At 50.0% G+C, this 11,285-nt stretch overlaps 1 protein-coding gene across 1 annotated transcript in view; it reads left to right on the plus strand.

The window, feature by feature from the left end:
- LOC107106706 (sodium/nucleoside cotransporter 2-like) overlaps nucleotides 1–4,090 on the plus strand; it is a 17,290-nt gene extending 13,200 nt beyond the window's left edge. The window contains exons 12-16 of the mRNA XM_015406886.1: nucleotides 1–162; nucleotides 1,082–1,163; nucleotides 1,449–1,547; nucleotides 1,812–1,926; nucleotides 3,961–4,090. The exon at nucleotides 1–162 is cut by the window's left edge and continues 34 nt beyond it. Of these exons, the coding sequence (XP_015262372.1) occupies nucleotides 1–162; nucleotides 1,082–1,163; nucleotides 1,449–1,547; nucleotides 1,812–1,926; nucleotides 3,961–4,090 (588 nt within the window). The remainder of the gene's footprint in view (nucleotides 163–1,081; nucleotides 1,164–1,448; nucleotides 1,548–1,811; nucleotides 1,927–3,960) is intronic.
- Nucleotides 4,091–11,285: the final 7,195 nt, after the last annotated feature.

Genomic DNA, 11,285 nt, shown 5'->3' on the forward strand with positions numbered 1-11,285 from the left:
TTGCTAGGGGCCAGCTGGGAGGATGCGCCCATCGTGGCCGAGCTGCTTGGGATCAAGTTCTTCCTGAACGAGTTTGTGGCCTATCAGCAGCTGTCCACTTACAGAAAGCGGCGACTGGACGGGCTGCCCGAGTGGGGAAAAGCAAAGAAGCAGTGGATTTCGGTAAGTGAGCCGGGAGAGAGATGCAGATGCGGAAATGTTTCTTGAGGGGGGAAACGCCCCGTTCCCCAATGCTGTGGTCCCGCATTACCACTACTCTGCTGTGCACACGACTGTGGGACTAGTGTTCAGTACGGGCACAGAGCACGGACAAGTTAACGAGGAGCATAGATCGAACATGTTCAGTTGGAAACAATGTTACTACGGCAGTGATCAGGCCCATAGCTACGGTGGGGGATATCGGGACCACGCCCCCTCACTTAACAGCCACGCCCCACGAGTCCTGTTGCCAGAAACCATGTTTTCAAAATATTCATTTGGGTATTAATTCAGATAAGCCGTGCTGCGCCCTGCCCGCAGCCTGCATTTAAAATCCTCAGTTCATGGACCCCGGTAAGCAGCTCTGGTTGTTGTCTGACTTGTGCCAAAAGTCCTGTTTGTGGCAGCGGCTCATGGGGGTGAACAGCCACAAACATAACTCACATTTGAAAAGCTGCTATTCATGATTTTTAAAGAGAGATTATTCAGTGGTTATGGTCGGTCAAAATAATGGTGTAATTTGCTTGATATAATTTGTCTGCCCTTCATCTAATTAAGTTCCCCGCTCCCCTGCTCCAGCACCCCGGCCCCGGCCCCACCAACCAACATTTTCTGGCTACACCCCTGGCCACTGTTTCCTCTAAGCTGAGTTAGTGTGAGCTAGCTCACGGTTTTTTAGCCTCCAGCTCACAGATTTTTGTCTTTGCTCAGGAAGGAGGGCTCCAGAGCAAACTAATTTATGCAGTAGCCAAATCACTCGCTCACAACTTTAATGCCAGGAGCTCACAAAGTAGAATTTTTGCTCACAAGGCTCCACAGCTTAGAGGGAACATTGCCCCTGGCACTGATCCTCTCTCTCTCTCCCCCCGCCCCCTTAACCTAGGTGAGAGCTGAAATCATCACAACGTTTGCCCTCTGTGGATTTGCCAATCTGGGTTCTACTGGGATCATGCTGGGAGCCTTAAGTGAGTCCACAGCCCTGGTGGTCAGCGCACTGATCGGGAGGAGGGAGGCGCTCAGGGGAAAAGCCCTGAGCCTTGGCGTCTTCAGCGAGGCCCCAAATGCACTGCATAAACGACCAGGCCCGTAACGACACCTCTTTCTGCAGTAGCTGCCCACAGTTGCCTGCTATTCCCAGCTGGAGCGCTGCAGAGCACTGGGGCTTTGGCCTGACAGGCACATACTCGGAAAATGTCCCAAATGCTGCACATGCCTGACTCTTGTCTTTTGTAAATGTTTTTTTTGGCAAGCATCCCTGGCCCCACAGCGCAAAAGTGAATTTTCCAGCATCATCCTGTCATCTTTGCTCACCGGAGCTTGCGTCTCCCTCGTCAATGCGTGCATCGCAGGTATGACCCAGGGGTTTCGGTCAGGGGCAACCCCAGAGATTAGGGGGAGGGACTGATTCTGGGAGTCTTAAGTGAACACCCTGAGTGGTATGGAGGAGCAGGCTACGTTGCCTCTTCTTGGATGGCCCGCTGAACATTCCTGTTGGAACGAGGAGGAAAAGCAAGCTGACTGAATAGATGCCCCCCAGTTCTGCCGTCCTTCTGAGGTTCTGAACCTCCCCGCCTTCACAAGACTCCCCCCCCCCGTTCCCTGTACCCCCACAGGGATCCTGTACGTGCCCCGAGAAGAGGAGCTCTCTTGCCCGGACTTCTTCAAAACAGCTAACCTCAGTTCCACAAGCTACTCCATCTATCTCTGCTGCCAAGGCTTGTTTTCCAGGTGAGCCGCACGAGTGTCATGCCTCGTTCCTCGACTGCAGGGAGCCAAATGAAGGCATTCGCTTCTCAGATGCAAACCTTTACATCTTCTCACAGAGTCCAACAGGGTGCCGTACCAGTCCGGGACAGCACCGTAGGTGCAAGAGGTGAAAGACTGAAGATGGCCTGGATAAGTGTCCTTGGCTGTGGACTGCCTCGTGCGTCACAACAAAGACAGCCAGTGTGGCATAGTTGTTAAGCTGTCGGACTAGGAGCTGGGAGACACGGGTTTGAATCCTTGCTCTGCCATGGAAGTTCGCTGTGTGACCTTGAGCCGGTCACATGCTCTCAGCCTGAGCTACCTCCCAAGCAGCAGAAAAGAGCAAGAGTCCAGTGACGCCTGAAAGACTAACAAAATTTGTGGCAGGTATGAGATTTTGTGAATCACTGCCCACTTCTTCAGGTACAAAAGCTCCTCCCCTGCCACAAATTCTGGTAGTCTTTCAGGTGCTCCTGGACTCTTGATGTTTTCTAGTGCTACAGACAGACCAACGTGGCTACCCATCTTGATCTATCTCTCAAGGTGGTGGTTGTTGGATACTGTGACTCTGCATGCAAGAGGATCTGGGAGGGAAAGGGTTAAGAGAATTCTCTCACTCACGGACTCGGCAGTTGGCCCCACCCTCTCATTGGGTAGATGTTGATCCTCTGTGGCCCTCGCTTGCCTTCTGTGTTTCATCATCTATGGGACCTCTCTTCCTCTTCTCTCTCTTACTTGGGCTTGGAGCTGTAGCAAGTTAACCTTTTTGAAGTTAATTTGTTCCCAATAAGTTCAGTGTACCTCCATGGAATATGTCATGTATGATGTGCTACTATTTTTGGAAGCAAAATTTCTTTCCCTCATTACCATTGGAGTTAGGTTGTCTTTGTAATTTGTTTGAACAGCGTTTTCCCCTTAACTGGGAAATGTGGAAGATCAGGAATATGGCATAAAGCTTCCGTGCTTCCAAGGCAAATGATTTTTATTTATTTTTCAACATTTGTCCCAATAGTAATGAGGATACAGTGGAGAGGAGAATAATGTGAGCTGCTTTGGGTCCCCATTTGGAGAAAGGTGGGGCATAAATGAAGTTAATAAATAGCTAAAGAGGCGTCATGAGCGAGAGGGGCTTCCTCTTACGTTCCTTCTGGTGTACCATACGAGAAGGAACTTGCTCTGGTAAGATGTGCGACCAGGTTTTTTGTTTACACCTGATCCCTGCATGCTTTTCTGTGATGTTGGTGACCAGATGTTCATGACCAGCAGATGGCACTCGTTTCTCCTTAAATGTATTTATCAGGAGTTCTTTAGGAACAAAAGATCCGACGAATATGCAGCCGGTGGCTGGTTTTCCACAAAATGTCAGTGTGATTTGCCAGACCCTCGATAAAGGACATCATAGGCACAGATTTCTGGGTAACATTTGAACACACGAAATTTGCCTTAAACTGAATCAGACCCTTGTGGGTCTACGTCTCAGGAGTTCCTTCCTGTTTTATTTCTGGAAAGGTTCCACTTTTGCTTCCAGTATGACACAACCGTCTAGAAAATATGAGAGGGTTCAGTGAGTGTTTCTAACACTGCATAATTTATTCTGAGGGGATGTTAACAGAAGTGTGCTCATCCAGCCACACCCACCTTTTGCTTCTGTTTACCTTGTTTGTTGCAAAACCCAGGGCTTTTTTGTAGCAGGAACTCCTTTGCATGTTAGGCCACACACCCCTAATGTAGCCAATCCTAATGAGTTTCTGCTGTTGGGTGTGGCCTATTATGCTAATGAGTTCCTGCTGGGCGTGGCCAACTCAGGAGCCAGCCGGAACTCCGTTCCTGTGCGTTCCTGCCCAAAAATAGCCCTGGTTGCTCACAAGACTCCACAGCTTAGAGGGAACATTGCTTAGGGCAGCTGGCAGATTTCTCCAAAGGGGGAAATGAGCAGCTCCCCGGAGCCATGCCAAGTTGGGGTGAAAGCAGTGATCCCGCTGTGGCCGCCGGTCTCAAATCCTCTCTCTTTCACAGCACCTCCGCAGGAACCGGCGGCTCCTTTTCTTTCTCCGACCCTTGGCAAAATCAGGACATCAACACCACAGCGACTTATCTCCAGCAGTGCTGCGGCCACTATAAGGACTCGGTCTGCGGCAAGCCATAACTGCCCTGGAACGGGTCAGGATAGTGCGAGAGGGCATCTTAACCATCGTCCCACCATAAAGTTTTGGTTTTGTACTGAAAAAAGTAATAATAAAACTGTGTGTGTGCAACTTCAGTGGCAGTTCTTGGCAAGAAGGGGGGGGGGATATCACGTGCAGACGTCAGAGCAAGGAGGGGAGAAGAGTGGCCCTTTCCTGAAGGCCTCCTGAGGGTACCTAAAACTCCCGGCATACGTCTGGACCACATTAAACTCAGTGGGATGGTCTAAGAAAAACCGGAGAGTGTGAACTCGGCTTCTGTGGCTCGTCAGCTAAACTGTTAACCGTATTGGAGTCAAATGGCCGTGAAATGCCAACACCGGGTCCTGAGGCAGGGTTCATTGTCAGGGTCTGGATGGGGCCTTCTAAGTCGGGCTGCCATCCTCCAGGTGTCACCTTGAGATCTGCCACTATCTGATTCGATCTCCAGACAACAGAGACCAGTTCCCCTGGAGGAAACGGCTGCTTTGGAGGGTGGACTTTAGGGCCTTGTACCCTGCTGAGGCCCCTCCCCTCCCCAAACCCCACCCTCTCCAGGATCCACCCCCAAATTTCCAGGTGTTTCCTGACCCAGAGCTGGCAAACCTACCCATAAACGAACCATGTCACGGACAATTCTGGAGAATATCAAAGCACAAGATGCTCGCCCTCTCCAATGACTCCCCACCACCACCACCACCACCACCACCTTTGGGTCACAGAGAAGAGAAGAGACTGGATTTATACATCTCCCTTCACTACCCAAAGGAGTCTCAGAGTGGCTTACAATCTCCTTTCCCTTCCCCTCCCCACAACAGGCACCCTATGAGGTAGGTGGGGCTGAGAGAGCTCTTGCGAGGACGGCCCGTGAGAGAACAACTCTGAGAGAACTTGTGACTGACCCAAGGTCATCCATCAGCTGCATGTGGAGGGGAGGGGAATCAAACCTGGTTCTCCCAGATTAGAGTCCTCACACTTAACCGCTACACCAAACTTGCCAAGCAGGAGGAGGCAACGGGGCAAGCCTTATGTGTATTTTCAAAACCAAAGCTGGGATTTAGGCTTTCAGTTCCAAGTGTAAAGATATCTGTGTTTGGCCCTCCTTCAGGGGCTGGTGGGGGGCAGATTCGGCCAGAAAAAGGCCAAGGGTGGGGAATTGCTGTAGCAACTGGGGCTTCCCTGCCAGCAATCATGGCATCCAAGGGAGATTTAAGATTATCTTCTAAGTGATTTCCTCTGGGGCTGTTTCTTCTCTGTCCCTATGGTTTTGCTAGAAATGCACCAAACATGATAACAGGACTGCACCATCCTGTACAACTAAGCAATCTGTAAATTGATATCAGTGACCGTCCCCTTCCGAGATTGTGGCAGCGATTGATACTACCAGTAATGGGCGTGAAGCTCTCCAAGGGGACTTTAGCATAGGGCCCTTTCCCTAGGTAAACGTCACAAGGATTAAAGGTCCTTTCTTTTTTAATGCTTCTGATAGCATCGGGAGTCGTCATCGCATTTGAGTGCAGACGAGGCAGATTTTTCGCAGGCCAGTACAAAAAAGGCCACAGGGGTCTGAAAATAACGTGTGCCATTTTACCATGTTTTGAATTCTGCGCCACTCAGGCACTCTTTGGCGACAAGAGAAAGGCAAAACTCATTTGCAGAGCAGTTAGATGTGTGAAGCTGCCCTTGGTCTCTCCTTCTCGGTATTGTCTGAGCAGCAGTGGCTCTCCTGGGGTGGGAAGGAGGAAAAAGGTCTTTCCCAACACCTGTTACTTGGAACCCTACAACGGGAGGTGCCAGGGACTGAACCAGGAGCCTGCTGATAGGTAGTTGGTCCCCTTCCTCAAACGCAACGATCTGGCATCAGTGATCCATGCTATGGTCACCTCGAGGCTGGATTACTGCAATGCCCTCTACATGGGGCTGCCCTTGGGGCAATTCCGGAAGCTGCAGCTGGTGCAGAATGCCGCGGCCAGGTTGTTGATGGGTCTCCATGTGAAGGGAGCACATCCAACCTCTGCTGAGATCACTGCACTGGCTGCCAATAGTGTTCCGGATACGCTTCAAGGTGCTGGTTATGACCTTTAAAGCCCTAAATGGTCTGGGGCCTGTCTACCTGAGGGACCGCCTTTCCCCGTATGTTCCCCCAAGAGCACTGAGATCCGAGTTGCAGAATCGCTTGGTTCCCCCCTGGCCCTAGGGACGCTAAGTTAACATCAACAAGAACTTGGGCGTTTTCCCTAGCTGCACCAGTATTGTGGAATCAGCTCCCAAATGAAATTCGAGCTCTGCGGGATCTCCACCAATTCCGTAGAGCGGTAAAGACCGAGCTGTTCCCGCAAGCGTTTTAATAGTCCAGACCACACTGATCGTTCTAGCACTTTATAACAGATGGCCGCCATGCCTAAACTGTAATTTTAATTTTAATAAGTTATATGTGGTTATTTTATTGATTGTATTCTTTTAGATGTGCGATTGTATCAATTCTTATACTGGTTTTTAAACTATTGTAAGCCGCCCTGAGCTGCCTCGGTGGGAGGGCGGGGTAAAAGTCCAATAAATAAATAAATAAATAAATAATTCTATATCTGAAGAATATCCTCTGCTGCCCATCAGCTATTGACCTGGATGGGCCAGGCTACCCCAACTGTGTCAGGTCTGGGAAGCTAAGCAGGGTTGGCCCTGGTTAGTATTTGGATGGGAGACCACCAGGGAAGTCCAGGGTTGCTGCACAAAGGCAGGCAATGGCAAACCACCTCTTTTACTCAGAGGAGGGGCCGTGGCTCTGTGACAGAGCATCTTGGCATGCAGGAAGTCCCAGGTTCAATCCCCGGCATCTCCAGTTAAAAGGATCAGGCGGTAGGTGATGCGAAAGACCTCTCTGCCTGAGGCCCTGGGGAGCTGCTGCCGGTCTGAGTAGGCAATACTGACCTTGATGGACTGAGGACCTGATTCAGTATAAGTCAGGTTCATGTGTGTGTTGGGCCACTGAAAAGGAGAGAGTGGGGGGGGGGGGGAACTGGGTCGTTGTCAATTCGTCACTGTGTTTAGAGAGGAGCACACAATGCCAGAGGTAGGGTTGCCAGGTCTGGGTTGGAAAATACCTGGAGACTTTGGGGGTGGAGCCAGGAGAGGGTGGGGTTTGGGGAAGGGAGAGGCCTCAGCATGGTACAATGCCATGGAGTCCACCCTTCAGAGCAGCCGTTTTCTCCAGGGGAGCTGATCTCTGTCAGCTGGAGGCTAGTTGTAAAAGCGGGGGATCCCCAGGCTCCACCTGGAGGCTGGCAACCCTAGCCAGAGGAGAGGCAGACTGAAGGGCCCACTCAGAAAGGCTAGACTAGAAGAACAGTCCCACCCACAGGTTACCAAAACCAGGGGAGGCCAGGTGCCGGAGTTAGCCGCCTGAGAGGCCAAATGGCACGCGACAAGGAAGATCCGTTACTGGGACTCCCAATGTTAAAAACAGCTGTGGGAGGCTTGGATCAGGGCCACGGCACTGAGGAGAAGAGTTAGTCCTCCTCACTCACAGGGCACTGATATTCCACTAGAAACAGCTTCCTGCTGCTATGCATTGTGGGAAAGGGGAGAGGGTCAATGTAGGTACCATCTTTTGTTTCCCCACTAACAGCAGCTTGGGGGCAATTTCTAGGGGAAATGGGGAAAGGGCTAAAAAAAAAAATGCCTTTCCCGGGACAGTAGCAGCAAAGGGAGGGCAGAATAAAAATGTATTTATTTATTTATTTGACTTATATACCGCCCTCCCCAGACGGGCTCAGGGCAATTAATTAAAGCAATTACAGCAATTAAAGTAATACAATTAAAACAGTGTTAAAATAACAATTTGCACATTAAAGTATCCTGAGATACCTTGTAAAAATAGAGAGATGTTAAATCAAACCTGGTGTCTCATCAGATGTCTAATCACATCCAGGCCCCTGATGGCTGATTGCAGGGCTATTTTTGGGCAGGAACACACAGGAACGGAGTTCCGGCTGGCTCCCAAGTTGGCCACACCCAGCAGGAACTCATTAGCATAACAGGCCACACCCAGCAGTAGAAACTCATTAGGATTGGCTACAATTAGGGGTGTGTGGCCTAACATGCCAAGGAGTTCCTGCTACCAAAAAAGGCCCTGGGTTTTGACAACAAACAAGGTAAACAGAATAAGAAGCAAAAGGTGGGTGTGGCTGGATGACCACACTTCTGGTAACATGGGAATGCGGCCTAATATGCTAATGAGTGGTGCAATCAGGGGTGTGGCCTCTTATGCTAATGAGTTCCTGCTGGACTTTTTCTACAAAAAAAGCCCTGGCTGATTGGTCAGAAGCGGGGGGGGGGGGGGGGGTCCACTGCCTCAACCAAATCCCCGGTAGAAGAGCTCCGTCATGCAGGCCCTGTGGAACTGTAATAAGTCCCGCAGGGCCCTGATCTTGTAAGGGAACTCATTCCACTAGGTAGGGGCCAAGGCCGAAAAGGCCCTGGCCCTGGTCGAGACTAATCAGACGTCCTTGGGGCTAAGAATTTCAGGGGATTGGGATCATGTGAGTGACTTGTGAAGAGTTTCTCCTGTTTTATTTCTTCTTCCTTCTGTCCCACCTTCACACAAGCACGGGACCACATGAGAAACATCCCCTTTCTTTGATAAATATTCTAATGCCGCACACACACCCCACATTTTTTCTTGATGGTGGTGTTTTTCCCCCTCTGTTGTGTCTTTCTCCAGTATCATACTGCTACTTTTGTCTGGCAAATGTAGCTTCTTTGCAAAGCTGGTGGGAACTTTTTCCTAATCTGTGGTAAAAGTCAAACCTGGATTTGTCTCGTAGTTATGTTTCTTTTTGGATAAAATATGCCAGATAATCATTGTCTCACAGACCAGAGAAGATGGGCGGGCTACCAAACTAACAACCACCATTCCAATATTATCGATATATATTCCAATATTAAAAGACTGATCATTAGGGTTGCCAACTTCCAGGTGGAACCTGGAGACCTCCCACTATTACAGTTGATTTCCAGAAGACTAAGATCAGTTCCTCAGGAGAAAATTGCTACTTTGGAGGGTGGAATCTATGACATTATACCCTGCTGAGGCATCCAATGAAATTGATGGGCAGTAGGTTCAGGACGGACAAAAGGAAATACAACTTTACACAGAGAGTGATTAAAATGTGGACTTCGCTGGTGATGGCCACAAGAATAAACAATTCTAAAAGGGGATTAGATAGATTCCTGGAGGATAAATCTACTGGCTACTAGCCATGATGACTGAGGGGAACCTCCACATTCAGAGGCACTAAGCCTCTGAATGCCAGAGCCAGGAGGCAACATCAGAGGAAGGCCTCAGCCTCTATGCCCTGCTGTTGGCCCTCCAGAGAAGCTGGTTAGCCACTGTGTGAGACAGGAGGCTGGACTGGATGGGCCACTGGTCTGATCCAGCAGGCTCTTCTGATGTTCTTATTTTTCTTTTATAAACTATAATTTCTTCAATTTTCAACTATCCATTTATAGTAAATAATATCAGCATTATATAGGATAAGTATACATCAACTTGACCACTTACAAAGGAACATTCTAATCACAGATAAATATATTCTGATGTTCTTATGAAGGCCTCAGCCTCTCTACCTTGCTTTTGGCCATCCAGAGGAACTGGTCAGCTACTGTGTGGGACGGGATGCAGGACAAGATGGACTGTTAACTCCGATCCAGCAGGGCTCTTCTGATGTTCTTATGAAGGCTTTGGGCCTCTATGCCCTGTTGTTGGCCCTCCAGAGGAACCGGTTGGCCACTGTGTGAGACAGGATGCTGGACTTGATGGACCCCTGGTCTGATCCAGTAGGGTTCTTCTGATGTTCTTATGAAGGCCTCGGCCTCTGTGCCCTGTTGTTGGCCCTCCAGGGGAACTGGTTGGCCTCTGTGTGAGACCAGATGCTGCACTAGAGGGACCACTGGTCTGGCCCAACAGGGCTCCCTGATGTTCTCTCCTCCCCAAACGCTGCCTTCCACAGACTCCACCCCCAAAATCTCCAAGTATTCTCACCGCAGTAATAAATAAATACTTCCCTATTGTCTCTGGGAAAAGTCTGCTCAGCTATTGCAGGGTTCCCCAGCCTTTTTGAGCGTGCGGGTACCTTTGGAATTCTCAGCTACTGTGTGGGACGGGATGCAGGACAAGATGGACTGTTAACTCCGATCCAGCAGGGCTCTTCTGATGTTCTTATGAAGGCCTCAGCCTCTCTACCTTGCTTTTGGCCATCCAGAGGAACTGGTCAGCTACTGTGTGGGACGGGATGCAGGACAAGATGGACTGTTAACTCCGATCCAGCAGGGCTCTTCTGATGTTCTTATGAAGGCCTCGGCCTCTGTGCCCTGTTGTTGGCCCTCCAGGGGAACTGGTTGGCCTCTGTGTGAGACCAGATGCTGCACTAGAGGGACCACTGGTCTGGCCCAACAGGGCTCCCTGATGTTCTCTCCTCCCCAAACGCTGCCTTCCACAGACTCCACCCCCAAAATCTCCAAGTATTCTCACCGCAGTAATAAATAAATACTTCCCTATTGTCTCTGGGAAAAGTCTGCTCAGCTATTGCAGGGTTCCCCAGCCTTTTTGAGCGTGCGGGTACCTTTGGAATTCTGACACTGTGGTGGGCGCAACCACAAAATGGCTGCCACAGGAGGCAGAGCCAGTCCCAAAATGGCTGACCTTCCATCACACTGTGAAGACCCTTGTGCTGTGGTGGCAGCTGCTACCAAAGCAACCTTTTTAAAAATCTGTACAGCTAATCAAATCTCCCACAGCCAATCAGAAGCCTGGCTGGGCAAAAGCCCTCCCACCATTTCCTGGACACTATCTAAAAACACTTGATGGGCACCAGGATCTACAGGCACTCATTGGGGACTCCTATCTATTGGCTATTGGCAGAAACAGCCCATGGAAAAAAATTATTGGGCCACAGAGCCAGTGAGCGATAGGGGACAACACCCCCCCCCCCTCCTTGGAACGGGGGTAAAAAGAGCAAATGGAAAGCAACTCCAGCTGAATGAGAAGTCCGGAAGTAACCACAAACATCTGCCAAACAGCCACACAAGGCGTTGGAAGCGCCATCCCCATCTTTTCCGGGGTCACAGGAATAAAGAAGGTAATATTGCAAGTTCAGAAAAGGCTAGGAAATGTGCTGAATC

This window comes from Gekko japonicus, unplaced genomic scaffold (genome assembly GCF_001447785.1).
Source record: "Gekko japonicus isolate JY-2015 unplaced genomic scaffold, Gekko_japonicus_V1.1 scaffold1207, whole genome shotgun sequence".
Lineage (NCBI taxonomy): Eukaryota > Metazoa > Chordata > Lepidosauria > Squamata > Gekkonidae > Gekko > Gekko japonicus.